This window comes from Ammospiza nelsoni, chromosome 15, assembly GCF_027579445.1.
Source record: "Ammospiza nelsoni isolate bAmmNel1 chromosome 15, bAmmNel1.pri, whole genome shotgun sequence".
NCBI lineage: Eukaryota > Metazoa > Chordata > Aves > Passeriformes > Passerellidae > Ammospiza > Ammospiza nelsoni.
The window spans coordinates 15,405,113-15,427,237 of record NC_080647.1 but is presented as its reverse complement, the minus strand read 5'-3'; the positions used below and the strand labels follow the sequence as shown (position 1 = coordinate 15,427,237).

Below are 22,125 nucleotides of genomic sequence, written 5' to 3'. Positions count from 1 at the left end.
AACACATCAAGAGCCAGATTAATCACATTGAATTTAACTTTCAAGGCATTCATTTTTGCTTTCCTGTCAGTGCATTTAACTTGGAAGTTGAATGTGTACACCACACCAATAAAGGTTATTAGCATCGCCATGTTCTGCTTAGGCCTTTGACTTGCAAATTAACTTCAAAATCCAGAACAAAGGAAGGCTGTAAGTATTGCCCCAGTCCATTTATTTCCACTACAGTGTGATAATAAACCCTTGCTTCCATTTCCCTTTGTCTTTTCCCACTCAAGTCAAATTTCTGGATGTCATAAACGTACCTAGAATTATGTTTTCATCATTTGGATCAAGTGTTAAGACAGGGGGATCCAAGTAGGTTTCCATTGCCTGATCATCCCAGATGATATTGTCTTCCCAACGGCCATACACCAACTCTTCATTGTCAATTGGGAAAATGGAGTACCAGGGCTTGTCTTCATCCAGGGAAACTGCAACAAGCATAAAGTAGAACCCTTGAGAATTTTATACACAGAAAACTGTTTCAGCCTTGGCAGAAAACTATTTCAGATCTCATTCCCACATCTTACTCCCTCTACCTTCCCCATCTTTCAGGCTTCCTGAGGGAAGACCTCTGAAAGGCAAAAGAAAACTGATCTTGAAAGCAAAGAGGAAGTAGAGCCCCAAGTTTGAGCTTTACCAACGTGGGGGAAATGGATTTGTAAGGCATTATTAAAACTTGATAGAAAGTTCACACAGACTTGCACATCTGATGGAACGGCATTGAGTTTTACATCTCTTGTGTCTCACTATTCATTGAGACTGATAATGGAATAAAATCTTTTAAAACATCTCTCAGTTACCCCATCTCTGTAAAAACTAAGAAAACCAACACCAATGCTCAGAGACATTGGTCTATTGAAACACAGCCTCCAAAAAGTTTTAGAGCAAACAAGTAGCCCTTCTGCCACAGAAATATGTGTCACATGTACCTATTCATGGGCCATTACCTTGCTGTTCAGGGGCCTTTTCCTTGCACTTTGCTATGCCCAGGACTCCTGCCACATTGGGTTTCTGTGCTAGAGGAATTGGTGAGTTGAGCAAAGAGCCACTGCGGTTCAAACCTAGAGAAAAGGAAATCAAAAGCAAGGTCAGCTTGAGTGGGAGGGTCAGGGGCACTGCAGTGCCTCAAACCAGGACTGGGGGATTGCATGGAGAGTGACTCTCAGCCTGATGGACCTACTGCTCATATCACATATGTGTAATTAGAACTGGGAAAACTTAAAAAAACACATTTCACACAGAGCTGACTGCTGGAATCTGTAGCCTCTTCAAAGAACCTCCAATTCACACACCCAACACCTCAGTGTCTTGTACTCACAGCTAAACACTAAAGAATTGACACTGGTACCCAATAAAGATCTGACATCCCCATTAGTCTTTCCTTGTAAAAGCAGGATAAGATATAACAAACATTCATTCTATGTGAACAATTTCAATTTAAAATGCATCCATGTCTAAAAGAAGACTAAGGCTTGTAAGAATTGCTACTTCCTATCTAGAAAAAACAGTATACAATTTTTAATTGAGGAGAAACTTCCGAAGACTTTTACATAATTCTTCCAATTAAAAACAAAAGTAAACAAAATTCCACTAGCCTATAGAAAGAGGAGATTCTAAGGGCAGCTTTGCTTGATATTAATGTAGATGGATCCAGCATCTGGTATTCCACATGGGAAGAAGAACGACAGAGCTGGGATAGGGTTTTTTTTAACAGAAGTGACCTACTCTGGTTTTGGAAAGAAACCAAGTCTCAGAATTCTCAGGGGAGCTGTGATTTTTCCAAAAAGCACTCCCTCACAGGGGGAATTATGTTCTACATTTGAGACATGCAACTGTATATGTATAATTTTACTAAGTGCTGCAGTTGAGCATGTAATGAGCCAGCTCACTACAGCAAGTAAAGCTGCTGTCAGAGCCCTGATCACCTTGCTGGGCATTGTAGGCAGTGGCATTTCTGGTCATGCTGGATGGCAGCCAGCCCGCCAAGCTCGCACGCTGCGTCTTAGTCCCTTTGTGCTTGACATCCTCCCCGTTCCAGATGACATCATCCTCCCACTGGAGCTGTGTCACCATGAGGAAGTGCTCATCAGCTAGCAGATCATCCTTCTCCTTCGACGATTCTGCATCCTGGAAGGCAGTAATAAGAACTTGGAAGACGTGGAAGTCACATTGGAAGATGTGACTTGAAAGATGTCATTGCAAACGAACAGAGGAAAATTCAACATCTCATTCTGCACAGTGCACAACAATCCACCAGCCCATCACCGGATTCTCATTGTGCACCAATCCCCACATCCATCCCCACACTTTGCCCCACTCACCCCCTCCTCTGTGTTTCCTTTGGCCTCCTCCTCGTTCTTCTCCTTCAGCTTGAAGCCGTAATCGAAGCCACTGCCATCTTCAGGGACGCCCAGCATGTCGTACCAGAGCTGGGCAGGGCCATAGCGCCACTCGGCCACCTTGGGCTTGGTGTCTGTCACCTTGTCTGTGTCACCAGTTGACTGGGAGAATTTTGACTCCACAGGTGCCATCATGGTAATCTGAAGCACAGCGAAGAGGGAATGGTTACACTGGTGGTTTATCTAAGTGTCAGTAAGAGTCTCTTCCTCCCAAGTTTCCCAGCTTACTCCCATAGAAGAAAAGCATTTCTAAGAAGTTCTTTTCCATACTTACTAGCTGCCTCAAGAATGTTCTGCAATTAGACTTCCAAGAACACAGAGATTTCTTCATTGATACAAAGAGGGTAAGCTCTCCTATTGATCCTGTACCACAGATGCAGCCTTCTCAGTAAGAGGTAATCACCTGAAGTCACTGACTAGTATTTGGAGAAGAGCTGTTGCCCAGCTGGAATACAAGCCAAGTCTGTTCTCCACTTTTCTTTTGAGGGAAAAGCTCCTTCCTCTAAAAGTCACTGTCCAATCTACTACTACCCCCAGCACTAGCTGGTGACCCTCTCTAAGTCTCAGATATCCCACCTCATCATCTGAAAGGCACTGCTCAGGAGGGGGAGGAGCAGCAAACTCATACTCCCAAGGAGATTTTCCTTCCACTCCACTCTCAACCACAACTTCACCCTCCTGTATCTGCACTTCCTGCGCCAGCTCCCGGTGCTTCTTCTTGCGCTTCCTCCGGGCGCTTCGCCAGACCGACGGCACATTCTTCCCAGGGCCGAAGAGACGCAGGAAACGCAGCACCTGGAACGGGAGAAAACAGGAGGATCAGATTAAAACAGGCACTGTGGAATGCTTGCCCTCACCTGAAGAACACTAATGCAAGAGAGCACTCTGAAATTCAGAAGCTTGGCCTGTGGTACAACCCCAGCTCCCAATGCAATCAACAACCTCTTGGTTATACTCGAAAAAGAAGTTTCTGATCCTTCTGTTTGATGTATCCTTCCTTTTCAAAAGGATATATTCTTAATTTCAGACACAGAGAAAGTCAGAGGGAAGAAAGACTGCCTTTACATATTGGACATGTGGTTAGACACCACCTGGAAGCAATTGATTTTCATTCTGAACAAGCCACAATCTTCAGAAAGACAGATGGAGGTTGATGAAGAGTTGATAAAATTATCAGCAAAAGAGACAAGCTAAAAGAGAGTTATATAGAGATTTCTTAAGCAAACAGATAGATAATATGGCCCAGAAATAATACACTTATTTTTATTTCCATTATAATGTGGTTCCCCTACACTGCACACCTCCATAACCTGCACTCATGGTAATGATACATTTTCTCTCCTGTTCCTTCTATGGGTATGATTGCTGGTTTCTAAACACTTAAATTTATTATTTTCTTCTAAGAACTCTCTTAAAGAGGTAAAAAAAAATATTTCTAAGTTAACTGACATATTTAGGAAGCAAGAATAGGAACCAAAGATTTGCAGATACACCCTATTAATGTCCTCTGTTAATCTATTACACTGATCCCCAAAGGAAATGTTTATATGACCACTCTGTCCACCTCTGCCTATCCATGTAAACCCTCTTTCCAAAACTCCCACAGATTATTTACAAACCCTTTATCCAGTTTCAATGACCTGTCATGAAGAGCAAAGGTCTCAGACATAGTTAAACTGCTAACAGGTTAAATGGACACAAAAGTCTGCTTCTGCACATGCTATTTTAGGAGGTTTCATCCAAAAATACAATGTTACATTAACATGCACAGCAACCCATCCTCATAGCAAAATCTACAGGGCTTCAGGCTTTGCCAGCTCTATTGCTCATTAATTAATCATGGCAAGTGCTCAGCATTAATTGCTTGCAATGATTTCTGCACCCACTGGGCACACCCAACACTGAGCCAGTTTCTGATATTAGATGCTGAGCATCAAAGGAATGAACACACTGATACACAGGAAATACCAAGTTTGCAAAAGCCTAGAAAACACTGAGAAGGGAAACTTCTGTGCTAGAGCCTTACCTAGATTACCAATAGACACTGTTCAGCTAAATCATTAAAACATGACATAAATTATGCAAATTATTCATCTCCTTACACAAACTCTCTGAGGCACACATAAAACCAAGTTACCCTTATCCACAACTATCTGTTTGGCAACTCTAAGCCCATCTTCATTGTCCTTCTCCTCCTACCTTTTCCTCTCTTCTTGACAGCTTTAAAACTTCCAAAATAATTACTCAAATACATAAACTGCATTTTCTATTTGGGAGCATTTAGGAAAGAATTGTAATGAATTCACTTTGTGCAAAACTCAACCATTCTTTGAACCAACTTGCTTTGATGTGGTTTCTGATTTATGCTCAGAGCAATTACAGGAGAGAATTAAGTAAAGATACAGATCACAAATTGTTACAGAAAAAGCACACCAAGTTCAGGACAGCACAAAAGGAGGAGCAAGTATTTACCAGAAAAGCCAGGAAGCAGACAGATTAGCACTGATTTTTAATCATCTGGCAAAAGTATCAAATCAACACACCTTTGCTATGGTCAGCAAAACATTCACACCCTGATTTATAGGATGCTTTTTAAGAGATTCCTGCAAATGGCAGGAAAATTATTAGATAAAATCAATCTCGAAACAGAAGCTAAAGAAAGTATTGAGTGAGCAAGAACATCTATGTGATTACTGAGCAGATACCCCTGAACACTGTACAATGCATATTCAGAGGGCTTACATGACACACATCTCCTCCACAAAACTCTTACAATACCTTGCCTGGTCGAAATTCTGGGAAGAGCTCTGTAACACTTGGCAACTGTTTGGAAGCATCTCGCTGCATGATTCCTGCAAGAGGAAGTGTGAGTTTGCCTTCCTTGGATTCTGCCTGCCTGGCTTCTTGAGGTCCCATCTCTGACTCAGAATCAGAGCTGCTGCTGAAATCCACCTTGTCGGAGGCAGCAGAGGAAGGAGCAATGATGGAGGACAAAATGATACCGTCTCCATCTTCACATACTACAATAGAACAAGCACCTCATAACCAAACAGGTCCCCTCCCTCTCCCCTAGCATAACGCCATAGTGCCACATTTACTGTTTGTATGAAGTTATGCAAAAATTAAGCCTGTGCAGGCAGTTTAAGTACCATTCTGGTTTAACCTTTCATTTTATCCTAAGCGTTCCAGGTGAATTCCCCAGTCACAACTGAGAGGATGAGATAAAAAAAACAGTTTCATTGTCAATACAGGTATTTTAACAGTCACTGGAAATAAAATACTTCCCCCTAGGCTTCAGGCAACCCTGCAACACCACAAATACTCACCTTCAGATGCAGCCTGCAGACTGAGTTTGGGTGACGCGTGGTGCCGCAGAACTGCTACACAGAAGCTCTCACTTTCTTCAGACACTCACATTGCCAGAGAGAAGAAGAAAGTCCTCACTCACCAGTGGCAGCTGCATCCTTTTCATCTTCTTTTTTTCCAGGTACTGGAGGGGGTGGTGGTGGTGGCATCAGCTTGGAATCAATGTCCTCACAGTCAGCATCATAATCATCCTCATCTTCATCTAACCATGCAGGAGACAAGACCAAGTGTTAAGCAGATAATAAAACAAAACCAGGCACCCTTTCCATTTATTCTGTCTCAAACCTGATGGCATAGACACCATTCTTATCTTGTAACTAGATGAAAACTCTTACCAGTTCAGCTTCCTGCACAAACTCACTTGCAAGATGTAAATTTAAAAAATACCAGGAAGGAAGGACAAAGAGAAACTGACAGAAAGATGACTGAAGCACTTAAAATTTATGTGTGTTCATATATTCTATCATCACATCCTTTCATTCACTCTTTGTAGAACAAATAAAGAAAATGTGGGTTAAAAAGTCCAAGTCATCTTCATTTCTCCCTAACCACAGAAAGTCAGCAGAAAGGTTAATTGTAAGACACCTTTAAAGAATATGCCAGGATGTAGCATTTATACCAGCAGCTACTGAAATGGAAAAGCTGCTTGGTTTTGAAAGCATATTCTGGGCCAGAATACAGACAGAGATATCTGGGACCAACAAAAGAACCAAGGTACCTTCTGCAGAGTCTTAAAAAAAAATCAAGAGTAAAACAGGAGATACTAAGATTGAAGTGACTCCAATAAGGAACTGATTCCTTAAAAGAGGAAGACAGCAAGCAATGGCTTCATCCAGTGAAGAGAGTTTCACAAAGCAGTTACTGGGCTTGTGAAGCAAGGAGTGAGAAAGCACAATGCCCCAAAAGAGCTCCTGCAGGCAGAGCTGCAGTGCTGGGCCCCTTTACCTGGCCTTCGAGCTGGCTGCAGGCTGCCCATTGCCTGCTTGTACCGACGGCTCTCATCCTCTGCCACTTCAGTGATGTCTGAGTAATCAACAGCATCCTCTGTGCTCTTAACCCAGCCTAGGAGAAACACAAAACTTTACCCTAAGTTATATTAGTCACATCAGATTTCACTAGGTACTTATGAATCCTTTGCTATGCTTCCTTTATTTAAAAAAACAAAACTACCTGATTAGCATCATCCACCAGATTACTGTTCCCCTCATTTTAATCAAAAGCTCTCATGGCTCTGAATTTCCCCTAAAAGACTGGTAAGCAACCAAATTTAGCACAAGAAGCACTTAGAACTTACTCATGAAAACTGTTCAACAAGTTCAGAAAGAGATATTATACTGTGTGCTAAGTAGGCCTCGTTAATACAAACACAGATTAAACTCATTTATGAAGGGGGAAAGACAAGTAAAAGAAAAAGTACTTGTAAAAAATTAAAGGAAAAAGGTGCAGAACTGATCAAGAGCTACCGTGGGATTCTGTTTGGCAAAGTGGAGAAGGGAAAGCCTTTGACAGAGAGGCTCTGGCCAGAGACCACCACGATATTCCCTGCAGACCCGGGTGCATTTTGCTCTCTCCGGTAAGAGCTGTGCCCTTGCAGCCCCTCCGCTCCCCAAGCGCAGCCCCCCAGCGCCAAACCTTCCTCGTCCAGGTGCGCTCCCTCGCTCTCGGCGCTCTCCTCCTCGCTGGCGGTGATCTCGGTGATGAGGTTGCCCAGCCCCAGCACGCCCAGCCCGGCCAGGTGCTTCTTGGATTCCTGGGGAGACCAGAGCTGGGAGGCTCCGAGCGCCGGGCCGGGCCGAGCCCCGCGGGAGCCTGCGGGGTCCTGCCCCAAAGCCCGCCCCGAGCATCCCCCGGGACACCCCGGGTTATCCTGGGACACCCCGAGCACCTCCATACATCCCGGGTTATCCTGGGACACTCCGGCTGACCACAGGACACTCCGAGCACCTCCACACACCCCGGGTTATGCTGGGACACTCCGAGCACCTCCACACACCCCGGGTTATCCTGGGACACCCCGAGCACCTCCATACACCCCGGGTTATCCTGGGACACTCCGAGCACCTCCACACATCCCGGGTTATGCTGGGACACTCCGAGCACCTCCACACATCCCGGGTTATCCTGGGACACTCCGAGCACCTCCACACATCCCGGGTTATCCTGGGACACTCCGAGCACCTCCACACATCCCGGGTTATGCTGGGACACTCCGAGCACCTCCACACATCCCGGGTTATGCTGGGACACCCCGTGCACCTCCATACATCCCGGTTCACCGCAGCAGAGCCCGGCATATCCCGGCACAAACCGGGTCACCCTCTCTTCACCCCGGGATAGCCCACAGGTCCCTCCCAGCACCCCGGCTCACCCATCCCTCCGCCCGCCGTGCCCTCCCGGAGCGACACGGCCCTACCTTGTCGAGGACGCTGTCCCCTTCCAGCTGCCCCGCCTCATTGATGTTGCCGAAGAGGAAGCCGGCCAGGGAGAAGGGCTCGGCGCGGCCGCCGTCCGCCTCCTCCTCGCTCTCCGAGTCCGACATCGCTGCCGCGCCACCGAGAGCGAGCGGAAGCGGCGGCGGGAGCGGCCCCGGGAGCGGCGCCCGCCCACAGCGCCCCCGCGCGGCCCCGCCCCGCGGCGCACAAGGAAGCGCAGACGCTCCGGCCTTGCCAAAAATTCCTTTTATTGCCTCAAAGAACCGGGCCTGGCTTTCCACAGGAAAGAGCTGCCTTCAGCACAGGGGCGGTACAAACAGCAGGGCGAGTTAATGCGACAGCCAGAGAGGTGAGGAAAGGTTTATTACAATGTCATTATGCATAATTTATAAAATAAAAAAGGAGGAAAAAAAAATCCTTTAAAACTGTTAGATGTAATACAAATTATTTTATAGCATAAAATCAAGTTGCCAGTGTATGTATCAGTACCACGCTTCAGAGTCTTGGGCTCCCATGCTGATGGGTGGTCCTTGCTGCCCACTCTGGGGTTGGGACCCCTCTGAGCTCCATCCACTTCTTGGGTCAGCCCAAGCAGCACCAAGGTTTCTACAGAGTGAGGTTTAGCACCCGGAGACAAAGCACAGGGAGGTTCTTCTGCTTTAAATTTCATAGAAATAGCTACAGCTGTAAACTGAAGAAAGCACTTCCAAATCTAAGCACAGCTCATGGATATCCTTTGGACACACAATTCCTGAACTGCTCCGCTTCAGCTGTATTTAAAAAAAAAACAAACCCAAGCAGTTCAGAAATCATTTACAAAGCAAAGGTTAAAATCTGTGTCTTCACAGTGAGTCTCTTCTGTGAATTAAGACATACACATTGCATCTCTATTCAGAAACAAACCAAAGGACCTTGAACCGATCAGGAAACCGACACTGAGTTTTCTGACCTCCCAAAACAAGAAAAAATCCAGCCATGGGATTATCTGAAGTCTGTATTTTTCAACTGCCCACAGAAGAAAAATAAAGCATGGAAGAAACAGAGCTGATTGTAAACTGAAGCACTGGATTACTTACAAAAAAAAGGACCAAGGATTCCAGGGGAGGAAAAAAAGGAAAAAGGATCAAGAAGGGAGAATGCCCACTGAAAGGAAAAGCTCTCTGGATTTGTCCTGAACCTCACCCTCATGGAAAGCAGAGGCTGGAGGAAACCAGCTGCCAGCCAGGACTTTTATTCCCATCAGAGGGTGACAGAAATACAAAGCATTTAAATAACCAGGTTCTCCAAAGTGAGTAAAAAGTCTTTGATGGTTCAAAGTTCCCTCTGCTCATTTTTATCACTACCATGTTATTCTCCTCAGCACTGTTGTGCAATCCATTTGCTAAGTAATCTAAGTGGGGATAAGGTGTTCTGGTATAATGTAATCAACAGTGTAACCAAATCAAATAAATTGATTAAGTAGTTGAATTTTATCTCGCTACACTCTCTTCCAGTTCACTCCAGGATGGCTGCTTGAGCCTACAGAAATGGAGGGGTTGTGCAATAATACTTGCTCACAAGATTTCATCTCCACAAAATGCATGTAATTCAGTTAGGAATAACCACAAAAAGGCACAGGATTAAAAGATTTCATTATGTAAAAAAAGTAAAAAATTTTAAAAACAGTAGTAGCTTCAGTACAAAACTGCAAATACATGTAGCCAAAAAAAAAAAAAAAAAAAAAAAAAAAAGGAGACTTTTAATTTCAGGCACCTCTTAAGACTAGTTCAAACGTATCACAGACTTTTAAAAGTACATTTCTGAATAAAGCAAAGGTTATGGGCTTGCACCGGGGTCACTAGACAGTTGATTTAGGTCTGACCAGCATTAAAACAAACCACGTGCACTGGCTTAAATAAATACATTTTAAACATGATAAAGTCTATTTACTCAGTTACTGAAATTTACCTACAGAAAATAATCTTGAATTACAAGGCACAGAGTTAATTGCTGCCTGCAAGCCCAGCCCACACTACAGGCCTACAGCTAAAGCAAAGGCAGAAGGTGGTGAGTAGAGGTTATCTCAGTGAATTCTCTACACCCTCACAGCCTTCAGGGCAGGAACCACATCTGGAACAGCACTTCCTCTGCAAGTGCAAGGGACACAAAGCACTCCAGGCAATGGCACTTGGTGAAGAAAAATGTGCAGAGTGTGTAGGCTTCTGCAAACATCCTGCAGAAAGGGTGTTTTGGTACTGCCTGTGCTCAGTTTGGAACTCTGTGTTGGTTCACTGACCACAGGCACCAGTATTTGGATTAACTGCAGTTTGTATTCTGTGGGTTGCAATTGGCTAAAGCAGCACCAAAATGAGCATGTGTCAGATTAAAAAAACTGCAGTTAGCATCAGCATCAGTTACACCAGCTGAAGAAAGGCACATCCTCTTCAAATAGTGGAATAGAGCACAAATACCAACATTTCTATCCAAACAGTGGAATTAGGGCACAAATACCATAATTTCTATCCAAATAGTGGAATTAGAGCCCAAATACCATCATTTCTATCCAAATAGTGGAATTAAGGCACAAATACCAACATTTCCATCCACCTGGTATTTTTGCCAGCATCAGATAAAGCAAGGTCAAATTAACACAAGATCCCTAATACCCTTGTTGATGTATTTTCTGTTATCCTGCTAAAATGAGGCACATTTTTTTTCCTGACCAGGGTATACACCAGTGCAGTTTCGCATGTGTGGGAATCACAAGAAAAAAGCAAGTTCTGAATGACCAATTGAGGCTGCAGCCAGACAAAGACAGCACTGTCAACTTCAGACAACAAAGCCCAGTCCAGCACCAGTGGTTTCACACAAAGTATCTTTGAAGCATGCTGCTTTCATACCACGGAGCTGGAAGGTTGAGTCTAAGGAAGGGCTCTGCGCTCACTCCTCAGCTGGTCCCGGAACCACACATAAAGAACAGTGCACATCCTGAAAATAAAAGCCAGCTGCCACTTACTAGAGCTGCTAAAGAAGGTTAAAAAGTATGTAAATAGAAGTTCAGTTAAAAAGAGTTCGTAAGAACTGAGCATCCAGGAGAGGAAAAAACCCACCCAGGTAATCCTATCCAGTGACTGGCTAACCATTACAGACTGAACTGAAAACAGGAAGAAGCAGGGGTTCCTGTAAACAGAACCTCTTAATTTTCTGTCAGCCTTCTCACAGAAAAACAACTAAGGAATTTGCCATAAAAATCTGAGATGGTGGCCCCGAGAATGTTAGGAATTGAAGCAATTCATTCCTCAAAAGCAAACAGGCTGCTGTCAAGTCTCTGGGATTCATCAAAGGGATTACACTGAAAATCTCATTTTGAGAAGTGTCATCCCAAATACCTCAGTCAGCCTGAGAAGGCAATTGTTAGAACTTTATTCTCAGGGTGCAAAGTCTCTTTGGACAGTGAAATAAAATCTCAGTTTAGAAGATTACGGAAGACTTGAATCTAAACTACTCTTCCACTTCGCCACCTCAAAACTATGAAAATCACTCATTTGAGTGAGTCATCATTATTCTAAGTTCCTTACATAAGGAGAAATCAGCTCCTGCTTCTATTAATAAATCATTGCAGGTATTCCCTTGGTCTTGCTCATTGTATTAACCATGCCTAATGCTAACTCTTCATACAATCAATCACAGTTCACTACAAGGTGAATCTCAGTTCAGGCATTTTTGCAAGTAAACAAATTGTTTTCAAGCTTTAAATTAACAAGACAACTGGACAGCCAGACTTCTGTTTGTATAACAAATTCAATCAGTGAATAAAGGATGGGAAAAGCAGCAGCTACACTTAAAGCAAAGTTATCAGGATTTGTGCTTTTCTGCAAATCTAGTAACTGATGGCTATCTAGTAAAGAAGTGGCTTCAAAGAGGTCTCCTCTTTTATTTTCCTCCACTAAAATAATCAAGTGATCCCTGGAGAAGCTGGAGACTGGAACTTTAGAAATAGAGTAGGTATTTGACCTCTCAGTTGGAAAAAAAACCAATCTGTTCCGTTTCAGTTTCCCTGAAGCAGTAAGACTGCAAGAAGATTCATTGTATAAACCATTTCTGCTTAGAGCTGTTAGTGCAAGATGCAAATCTTCAATTTAACTTGTTAAAAAGCCCTCCAAGATTCTAGTCAACTCCCAACATCCATCACCCAAGGCAACTACAATAGGACACATTTCCTTGTGTTCTTCTTTGTCACAGGATACAGAACTGCACGGACAGCTTCAGCAAACACCTCCCGAACACCCTCCTGATTCAACGCCGAGCACTCCAAATATTTGACTGCTCCAATTTGTTTGGCCAGAGAAGTCCCCTGCTGCGGGGTGGTGGGAGCCAAGCTCTGCTCTTTCAACTTTTTAACCGTTTCCAGGTCACTCCTCAAGTCTCTCTTGGTGCCCACCAGGAGGATGGGGACGTTGGGGCAGTGGTGAGAAACCTCAGGGTGCCATTTGTGCCTGACGTTGGCGTAGGACGAGGGGCTGCCGATGGAGAAGCAGATGATGAAGACGTTGGTCTGGGGGTAGGAGAGCGTGCGCAGGCGGTCGTACTCCTCCTGGCCCGCAGTGTCCCAGAGGTTCAGGCTGACTGTCCGGCCGTCCACGGTCATCTGGGCACTGTAGTTGTCAAACACAGTGGGGATGTACTCCTCTGGGAAGGCGTTGGTGGTGTAGCTGATGAGCAGACAAGTTTTTCCCACCGCGCCATCTCCGACCACCACGCACTTTATAGTCTGCATCCTTCACCCAGAAACAGAGTCCTGCTCAAAGCAAGAAGAGGGCAGTTAGGCAAAGCACACTCAGTGGTGGGCACTGTAAAGATAAGCTTTAGCAAGTGTTTTTAATATAGCTGAGGATTTTCTTATCACATTCAGTGTCTCAAGCCACTCTGAAGAGCTCGGGGCTACAAAGACAATAGTGAAATGGAGATGCAATGAGTGGAGAGCTAAGTGACAATTGGCTGCATTCCAACCATGTAAGTACAAATTAGCCAAATTCCCACAGTCTTGCCTTACTGCCAGACTGTTTCCCACAGGCAAAAGGACAAGTCCTAAGAGGCACCTGCAAGTGGAAAGGGATTGTGACCCAGTAACAAGATACTCTGTCGTTTGTAGGTTCACACATCCACCTCTGTACAAACACACACACCAACACTCACACTTGCCTACACAGGCTGCTATCTAAACAGTTTACCACAAAGAAAGGTCCAAAAGTTAGAAATAAAATCAAGATATTAATTTCTGGGCTGCACTGCTACTGTTTACAATAATAATTCACTACACTCAGATCAATCGGTCCTGAATAAACTACATTATTTACAGGACACCAGATAAAAGGTTCAGAAAGCAGCACACTCAAGAAAAGCTGTTCTTTGAAATCTAACTAGCCATAGTAACCCAGATTAGAATCCATAAAGAATTTTTCTAAAGAAGCCAAGAACAGATTACACTCACTAATCACTGACAGAACAAGCAGGATTTAATAGGCTTGAGTTATTTGGTGTCCTCTAAATAATGAGCATGAGAAAAATACATGTCCTAAAAGATCAGCAGTCAAACAGCTTTCCTGGGGAGTTGTTATTCAGGAGATATTTGACACTTTGAGGTTTTCCATATCCCTTTACTGATATGTGAAAGGTAGGTTTGACAATCAAACTAATACAGTCTAAAACACAATTAATTTTAAACTTTCATCACATGAACAGCAAGAAGTTTGAAAATAGCAGGGAACTAACTACAAGCAGTCATTTGTTGTACATTTCTTGAGTGCTGGAGCTTCCACTGCTAGCCTGAACAAGAAGGAACTTGCATCTGCCTTCTCACCCAAATGCCTTTGAGGTACTATCAGTAATCCTCAGCTTGCAAACAGCAGAAAATACCCTGCTTCAAACAGAAGAGAATGGTGGGAAGAACTTTTTAGCCGGGCCTGTTTTGATAGAACATGGGGCAGTGGCTTTAAACTAGGAAAAGATTGATTTAGATTAGATATAAGGCAGAAGTTATTTACAGAGAGAGGGGTGAAACACTGGCACAGATTGCCCAGAGAAGCTGTGGCTGCCCCATCCCTGGAAAGGCCAGGCTGGATGGGGCCCTGGGCAAGCTGATCTCACTGAAGGTGTCCCTGCTCACTGCAGGGTGGTTGAACCAGATGACTTTCAACGGTTCCTTCCCACCTAAACTATTTTGATTCCATATTCCAGAAAGTTCTCAGCTCCAACACCATCAGAGCAGCAAAGGCAATGCAGAACATAAGACCATCCAAACAAATCAACAATTCATTCCCATTTAAGCCTCAGCTTTGTCCTTTTAGACAAAACCTTTACCTGCATCCACATTCTCACTGGGAGCACATGATTCTTCTGAACTAAGTGAAAATGGGCTACCTGCACAAAGCTGCAACTGGAGTGACACTGACTGGTCACTACAGCACACAGTGCTGAGGAAGCATCAGTGTACCTGCACAGACACTGTGGAAACCACACATGGTGGGAGGGAACCTGCACCTTGTGCTGCTACTGCTGCACACAGGGCAGGCTTTAAAGCATTCCTGCACTTGCATCAAACCCCTGAAGTAGCAGAACGTGCTGTGCCAGAAACGAGTGCTGACCAACACCACTGCTTCCAGAGCAAAGGTTTTTCCCCAAATGAACTATCTGTGCAACAGACAATTCATTTTGACCAGTCACTAACAAGTGACATCACGGAGATGGCAGAGCTAAGCCAGCAACAAAAACCAGATGATGCACAAAGCCTTTTATATGCCCAACCCCTGGTTTCCCAAATAAACAAATTACAAATACTTGTAAACAGATCTCCCTTGAAAACCCAAACAGGGACTCACATCTCTTAAATCTCTGTGCACTGGTGTCCAGAGCTCTGCACAGAGTGACAGGGTATCCCCAAACTGCACCCCAAAGCCTGCCCATGGCTGGAGGGACATCACAGCAGCACCCTCAGACAGCACAGCTTCCCAGATGGAAAAACTCCAAAGCCACCAGCAGCAGCTAACACAATCTGATTCAAAATGTCTAATGAAACTGTGTTACTCAAAGATTACTTTGTTGGTGTTTTATTTAAGGCTATTACAGATTTCAACTTGGAAATCAGTAATAAAGTAACAAAAAAAAAAAAAAGCCTGAAACATGAATGCTCTTTTCAGGGCACTAATACCTTGAATTACCCCACTAAAACTCGGATTTTAGAAGAGCAGCGTTTGCAAGGGGAAATAACTCCAGGCAAACCTGCCAAGGCATTGGGCAAAGCATTAACTACACAAACACAGCTAAAGAGCTTGTAGGCTTTCAAGTATGATTCTCTGAAGGGCCCCTTTAAAGGAGGTTGCCTGAGCTGAAAGGAATCGTGTGTGGCATTTGCAATACAGAAAAACAAACACACACCAGGATGCACGTTCCTTGTATTGAAACACAAAATTTAGATTAATTAATCAAAAAGTAAAGAGTAGAATAAAGCTACTTGACTGTAGAAAATTATGTTGTGAGCAAGGGTAGTTTGGTTAAAGATTTATATATGGAAGACAAAGAGTTTTTTAATTTAAGTCACAACCAAGCAAACTAATATTCCTTCCATCAGGTCTTTTCTATTAAATCCATGTACTTAATAATGTACTTAATAACTCATAATGTATGAAATCTCTATTATTTTTTAGTAAACAATTTGGCTACAATAAAACTCTCATAAGATAGTAAAGAAAGCCTGGGTTCAAATTTGCATGGAAAATCCCTATTTCTTAAGCATCCTTGAAGCTGGCACTGCATGCTATCTAAATATAAATATACATTGAAAAAAAAATTCCCATACTCCAAAAACAAAATTACCAACAAAAATTACCAAGAGTAGGAAAATTGGTTTAGGGTTTGTTTGGGATTTTTTTGGTGACCTACTAAAGAATTTTTGGGGAAATTTTAGAGAGAAAAACTACACATATGACAAGTAACAAGAAAATGAAAGAAAGAAAAATACAGATTAACATGTCAATAGATAAAAAACCCCAATTTAGAAACAGAAAGCTGGTCACAAGCTTCAAAGCCAAGTTGAAAGGTTATGCAGCTAAAGAAACAAGTGAACAGAAAATCCAAAGTAGTGAGAGGTAATCTGGGTTCCTTAGTCCTTGCAGGGAAAGGACTTTTATTGCAGCTGAGGTTCTAGCAGTTACAGCAGAATAGGAATAATTTTCAAATTAAGTAATCATTTTTTTAAAAAGCAATTAAAAAAAAAAAAAAAGAAAAAAAAAGAAAAAAAAAACACACCAAATCATCCCACTCAGAAATGTTGTGCAAAAATACTTAGAGTTATTTCTATCTTGTCCATCAATGGCTTTGAATTTGAAAACTGGCATTCCCTGTTTGGGTTAGTTCCCTCCTCAGAAGATGCTGCAAAGTCTGACTTCACTGCCTGCACACCTGGCACTTCCTCTGGAATGTGCAAGATTTCAACATGTCAAGACATCACCTGAAGAGCTGCTCCTGTTCTGACCTAATTAAGCATTTTCTGGTATCATTAACATGGACAGTTTGCTCTCCAGATGAACATTTGCTGGGGAAATTCACTGCTTGGAACACAGACACACAATAACTCCACATTGCATCAGATTTTTTTTGTGGTAGAGAAACAACTTCTAGATCTTCCCTCAACACTCCTGAGGGGAAGTTCCCGTCTGCTGAGAGAAGGGAGAATACAGTGACAGAAAACAGAGAGAAAACAGGAACCTGATTCCTTTTGTAGTTTTCTAGATTTATGTTTTTTATACTTCCTACACTTTTAAAACCCTTTTGCAGAACTTCTTAGCAGGACACGCCTCTGCTAACATCAGATGCTCTTTGTGAGGTGGATTTTAGCTCTGATATTGCTCTCTGATAAACTCACTCTCACTGAGTTTGTCTGCTCTTCCTTCCTTCTCATACCGTTTAGATAGGGCCCCATTTTGGCCAAACCTGAGCAGAAAACTCTCGAATTCAGCTGAAATCTGCTGTACTGAGCTGTGTCATTCTGCTCAGCCATCACTTTCATCAGGCCCTCGCTGTTTTGGAGAACCAGATCCTGCTTTACCAGGGGCAGGCAGAAATTAAGAAATTGAAACAACTTAATTGCTCATCTTCCAGTAACAAAAACTAGATCAGAGACAACTCACTCTGTCTGCCTGAAACATGAAGTCAGGCAGGAACTTTCAACAAAGAACTGGGTGGATAGGGCAGTTCTAAATATATCACACCATCCTCACCCATGCAAAGGAGTTAATTCACATGTGCAGCTTACCCACCAGCCCCAGCAGGGAAGAGAAAGGGGCTCTCAGCAATTTAATCAAGACTCTGTTACTATCCCACAACAGCTCAGCTTACTTGCCATTGTTTTAGGCAAGTGCCAAAGGGGTGGAGAGGTGCCAGGCTTTCAGAATGTGCGCCAAGAAAGAGCAGAAAAAGTTAAATAGGAGACCTCATCCCTCATATCCTTCAGCAGTGAGTGACCTACTTGGACTTCTCAGTGCCTCTCAAAGTTTTCACACAACTTTATGTCCTACCATTCACCTGCAAGAGAAATAAAACTGCAACAGTCTGGGTGGCTGTGAAAGGGGGAAAAACCCACAGGGGAAGGCAGATTTCAGCAGCACAGCAGGAACTGTGCATTTCAGCACCCAGGCTCCATGTGAACAACAGAACCGAGGGAGCTTGCTCTCTTCCAAGCTCTTTGCCTATAAATTCAGCTCCCAAGCACACAACAGGAGTGCAATTCTTGCTGGCTGCTCCTTCAGTGCCAATGCTAGAAAGCCCTTCATGCCTTTTGACACAAAAAGTTGTTTCTAGGAAATAAAAGAACTCCCTCAAAACATTTCAAATAATATTTTTAAAACCTCTACCTCTGTCAAACAAGGCTGAAATTGGTTTATTGATTAAAAGATTTTTTTTTTCAGGGATGAAACACACAAAAGCAATATTTCTTAGGAAATTACAGTGAAAATGAAGTCTTCTGCATGAGGTATTTGGGCAACTCACCTACACAAGCATCCTACTACAGGCACTTATACCCCAAACTTTACAGCAGAGCAATGATATTAGTACCAAACATCAAACACCTTCAATTCCATGAATCCAAGATCCTGAACGGATCATTAATATTTCCAAAGGGCATTAGCTCAGGGAGGAGATGCACAGCTGATGCAGTAAGACTGTGACAAGGTGCAGCTGCACAGCCCACAGGAACTCAAAGCCAAGACTCCAGCAGGTATCTGGATCCCCAGTGAATGAACATGACTGCCATAATCAAAAGCTGCAGAGTATTAAACTTGGATTTCCCTCCTGCAAGCACGTGCAGAGTCATGGATTAATCAAGGCAGGGATCCTTCAGAGTTTATGTGAACACAAGTGTCCCTTTGATGGTGAGCAAAGGTGTAAGAACAGGAGCCAGGGCTGCAGGCTGCTGTGCCCACACTCACTAACTCACTCCTAGGTAATGCAAGCAACTTGGTCCTGGGGGTTCACAGTCAGCTCATGAAAAGTTAATAACCATGTCCTTCCCACCTTCCATAGATTCTGACAAGGTTTTAGTCACTACTGTTGGCTAAAAGAAACAAACAGTACCTCAGACATAAAGTTCTGTGGAGAGGCGTTTTAGGCTCGTTGCAGGATGAATGATAAATTCAGTTTAAGCATTCTGGATTCCTGTTTGAGGGGAAAAAGAAAAATAAAAAACTGTTAGTGTGACTTCCTATCATCTTTTGTCACCTGGCATTTGCTGGCAGTCTCAGTTGTAACAAAGCCACTGTTGTGCATGAAGGGCAATGTTACACCAGGAAAATCTAAGCTGCTTTCTGTGAGAAAAACAGCCCCTCCACACTTTCCATTGGACTGCACCTCTCTGAGTCCTCCTCTTCCACCCCCAAATTTCACTGGGGAGATGGAGAGGGCAAGGGAGGGAGATTTAATAACAAATAAAAACACAAACAAGAATAAACAAAGAATAAAACCAAACAAAACCCAACCAAAAACAAAACTGAAACAAAATCAAGCAAAAAACAGAAAAACCCAAAACACAGAAACCAAAACAAACAAACAAACACAACCCCCAAACAAAAACAAACAAAAATGTACTTGCTCAATCAATACCAATTTTTTCAAAGAGTTTTGGTATGACTAAGACAGGAGTTAATGCATGCACTCATGTATTTTATCATGGCTTGTGCACTACAATACTGCAACCATTGCCAAGTCTCATTTGCATCAAGCATTGCAATTCTAAAATGTGAGCAAAAGTTACCAGAGTCAAGGAGCCTCTCAGAAGTTCATCAGATTTACACAAACTGGCATGTAAAATAAAAAAAAACATTCCCTGTAGAGGTACAAATCTTCACGTGGCACCAGATTGTGTGAAAATACTTTGGACCCCAGAAGAATCACAGCCTCATCACATAAACAAATCAAACCACACGTTCAGCTTCCTCCTACTAACTGCAAACCGCATATTTTGTTGTTTTTCCAGGGTCTCTGTAAAGTTCCTTCCATGAATAATATTTAAAAGTTTTTTTAGATGGAAATAATAATCTAAAATGTATCTCATGATCTTGAATTCCTTGTAGGAAAACCGCTGTGCTGGTGAACAGTGGCAAACTGGCTCCAAAGTATGCCTTCCAGTGATGTATTTAACATCTTACATGGAAGAGAACGTGAGCTTTTTAAAAATCAAAAAATGAGCTTGGGGCAAAGAGCAAACGATGCTGCCACAAGAAGCACTGCACCCCAGCCCAGGACACACATTGCAAGCATAAGGTACACATAAAAACTCTTAAATTAAAGCATTTTTTATAATTCAGCGTAATTATGGTGGGAATTGCAAGCATCTATAAAGAATAAACAGATACTGATTACTCACTGCTTCCTGAAAAAAAAGAAAACAAAAAAAAAACCCCAAAACCAAACAAAACCAGAAAACAACACAGGGGAAAAAAACAGAAAGAGAGAAGTTCAGAACAAATAAAAAGCAGCATTGCTTCTCGAGGTTTGAGGTTAAGCAGGAACTCAGCGCAGGTTGCTATAAAACTGAAAGTTCCCAGCGCGCAGAAGAGAACCACTGAGCGACGAAGGGCAGCTCCTGGCAGCTGCTAAATGAGACCATACCTGGCACCCCTGAGTGTTTTAGGTCACCACCTTGCACTGCTTTTCCTGAGACAGCACTCTGCCAGCTGCTGGAGAAAAAATCCAACCTTCCTATCCTTACCTATCCTCACTCCCAGCAGCGAGGCAAGGCACCTTCCCAAAGGCTGCCTCATCTCGTGCCAACGTTTTATGACACTCGCTGGGAGCAGAGGTCGCCTTAAATTTGTCGCGGTGCTCCTGATCGGGATTAGCATCGCGCTGGCATCGAACAGCCCAGCCCAGCCCAGCCCAGCCCGGGCACACCGCGGCACCGGGGCAAGCGCGACCTGCCCTGCCCTGCCCTGCCCCGCACTCCCGGAGCAGATAAAGGCTCGTTCCAAGCCCTTCCCCAGCACCCCCGGGCCCCCGGCCGCCACACGCAGCTCCGCCCGCACCGCCCAGCGCGAAGCCGGGCGCGCATCCCTTCCCGAAGCCCTCGGGGCACGCAGGAGCCGGCCCGCCACGCTGCTGCGGCGGAGCAGCCCCGGTACCGCCGGGCTACCTGCCCTGCTCTGCCCTGCCCCGGAGCCGGCCGCGTTCCGCCGGGACAGGTGCGCCCACAGCGTGCCCCGGTTCGGGAGCGGCGGGGCCGGCCGGGCGGAGGCCGCGGGCCGCGCCCCGCTGTCAGCGCGGCCGGGCACGGAGGATGTTCCGGCACGGCCGGGCGGGAACACACGCGGCCACGCGCGGGGCCCGCCGCTCCCCCGCCGGGCCCGCCGCTCCCCCGCCCTTCCCGCGGGCTCTCCGGGCCCCGCCGCTCCTCTCCGCCCGCCCCCGCGCCCCGGCGGTGCCGCCGCCGCCGCCCCGCGCTCACCTCCGGCGCGGCCCCGCGGCCCCGCTGCTCCCCGCGGACCCCGACCCGGCCGCGCCCCGCGCCCGCCGCCGCGCGCACGCGCCCTCCGCGCCGCCGCTGCCCCGGGAGCCGCCAGGGGGCGCGCGCGGCCGGGGCGGGCGGAGCGCGGGGAGCGGCGGCCCCGGAGAGCGGAACGGAGCGGAACGGAACGGAATGGAGCATCCCCCCGGGCCCGGCCCGGGGCTACGGCCTCGCTGGAGTGCTCCGGTACAGCCCCGCCATCCGCCCCCCTGTGATCCTGCGGATGCTAAATTCGTTATTTTGTATTTATGCCTTGTCCAAATATATATTATATTATATTATATTATATTATATTATATTATATTATATTATATTATATTATATTATATTATATTATATTATATTATATTATATTATATTATATTATATTATATTATATTATATTATATTATATTATATTATATTATATTATATATTATCTCTGACTTTGGATGATTTCTCAGTAGATTCACTTCAAACCTCATACGCAGAAATACGCACAGCCACAAATACGTAACATGTATCCTTAATAAGGACAATATATCCTTAATAAAGATAATGCTAGCAAAAGGAAAGAATGGCAAAAGTGAGTGTTTGCTTTTGCTTTCTCTACACTGTGCAATTTAGTGGCGCTGTGGCAGAAGATTGCTGGGTTTTTCACAAGGGTGGATGCTCCGGTTCCCGGCGTGCGCCGCCCCCGTTCCCGTTCCCGTTCCCGTGCCGCGTTACCCCGCGCAGCCCCCGCGGGCATCCCCCGCCTCCGCCCGGCCCGCGGCGCCTTCCGCATCCCGCCGCTGCCCCGGGCGGTCTCACGCCTCTCAGGGCTCTGCACGAACGCCACGGCTCCGCTTTGGCTGCCGGCGGCGGTGACACT

At 44.7% G+C, this 22,125-nt stretch overlaps 2 protein-coding genes across 5 annotated transcripts in view; both read right to left on the bottom strand.

Annotated features, from left to right (window-relative positions):
- Positions 1 to 8,354, bottom strand: part of TAF1 (TATA-box binding protein associated factor 1) — a 30,006-nt gene extending 21,652 nt beyond the window's left edge. For 2 of the 3 annotated variants that reach the window (XM_059483068.1, XM_059483066.1), the window contains exons 1-10: positions 8,221 to 8,354; positions 7,440 to 7,557; positions 6,753 to 6,869; positions 5,890 to 6,009; positions 5,220 to 5,293; positions 3,018 to 3,236; positions 2,364 to 2,582; positions 1,968 to 2,169; positions 990 to 1,103; positions 303 to 470 (exon numbers count right to left, since the gene is read on the bottom strand). In XM_059483068.1, the coding sequence (XP_059339051.1) occupies positions 303 to 470; positions 990 to 1,103; positions 1,968 to 2,169; positions 2,364 to 2,582; positions 3,018 to 3,236; positions 5,220 to 5,293; positions 5,890 to 6,009; positions 6,753 to 6,869; positions 7,440 to 7,557; positions 8,221 to 8,346 (1,477 nt within the window). In that variant the 5' untranslated portion in view covers positions 8,347 to 8,354. Of the gene's footprint in view, positions 1 to 302; positions 471 to 989; positions 1,104 to 1,967; positions 2,170 to 2,363; positions 2,583 to 3,017; positions 3,237 to 5,219; positions 5,294 to 5,767; positions 6,010 to 6,752; positions 6,870 to 7,439; positions 7,558 to 8,220 lie in introns of those variants that run through there. The other variant, XM_059483067.1, reaches the window with a different exon arrangement.
- A 121-nt stretch (positions 8,355 to 8,475) lies between these two features.
- Positions 8,476 to 21,262, bottom strand: LOC132080026 (rho-related GTP-binding protein RhoG-like). 2 transcript variants are annotated; one of them, XM_059482988.1, is made up of 3 exons: positions 21,213 to 21,262; positions 18,848 to 18,928; positions 8,476 to 13,016 (listed from the first exon to the last, which is right to left on the bottom strand). In XM_059482988.1, exon 3 carries the CDS (start codon positions 12,993 to 12,995, stop codon positions 12,420 to 12,422), a length of 576 nt encoding a protein of 191 aa, XP_059338971.1. In that variant the 5' UTR covers positions 12,996 to 13,016; positions 18,848 to 18,928; positions 21,213 to 21,262; the 3' UTR covers positions 8,476 to 12,419. The 2 variants fall into 2 exon arrangements, with proteins under 2 accessions (XP_059338971.1, XP_059338972.1); XM_059482989.1 differs by lacking the exon at positions 18,848 to 18,928 and having other exon boundaries at positions 21,213 to 21,251.
- Between the last annotated feature and the right edge of the window lie 863 nt (positions 21,263 to 22,125).

Coding starts and splice junctions, on each gene's coding strand:
- LOC132080026 (XM_059482988.1), bottom strand. CDS start 12,995: ATGCAGACTATAAAGTGCGTGGTGGTCGGAGATGGCGCGGTGGGAAAA.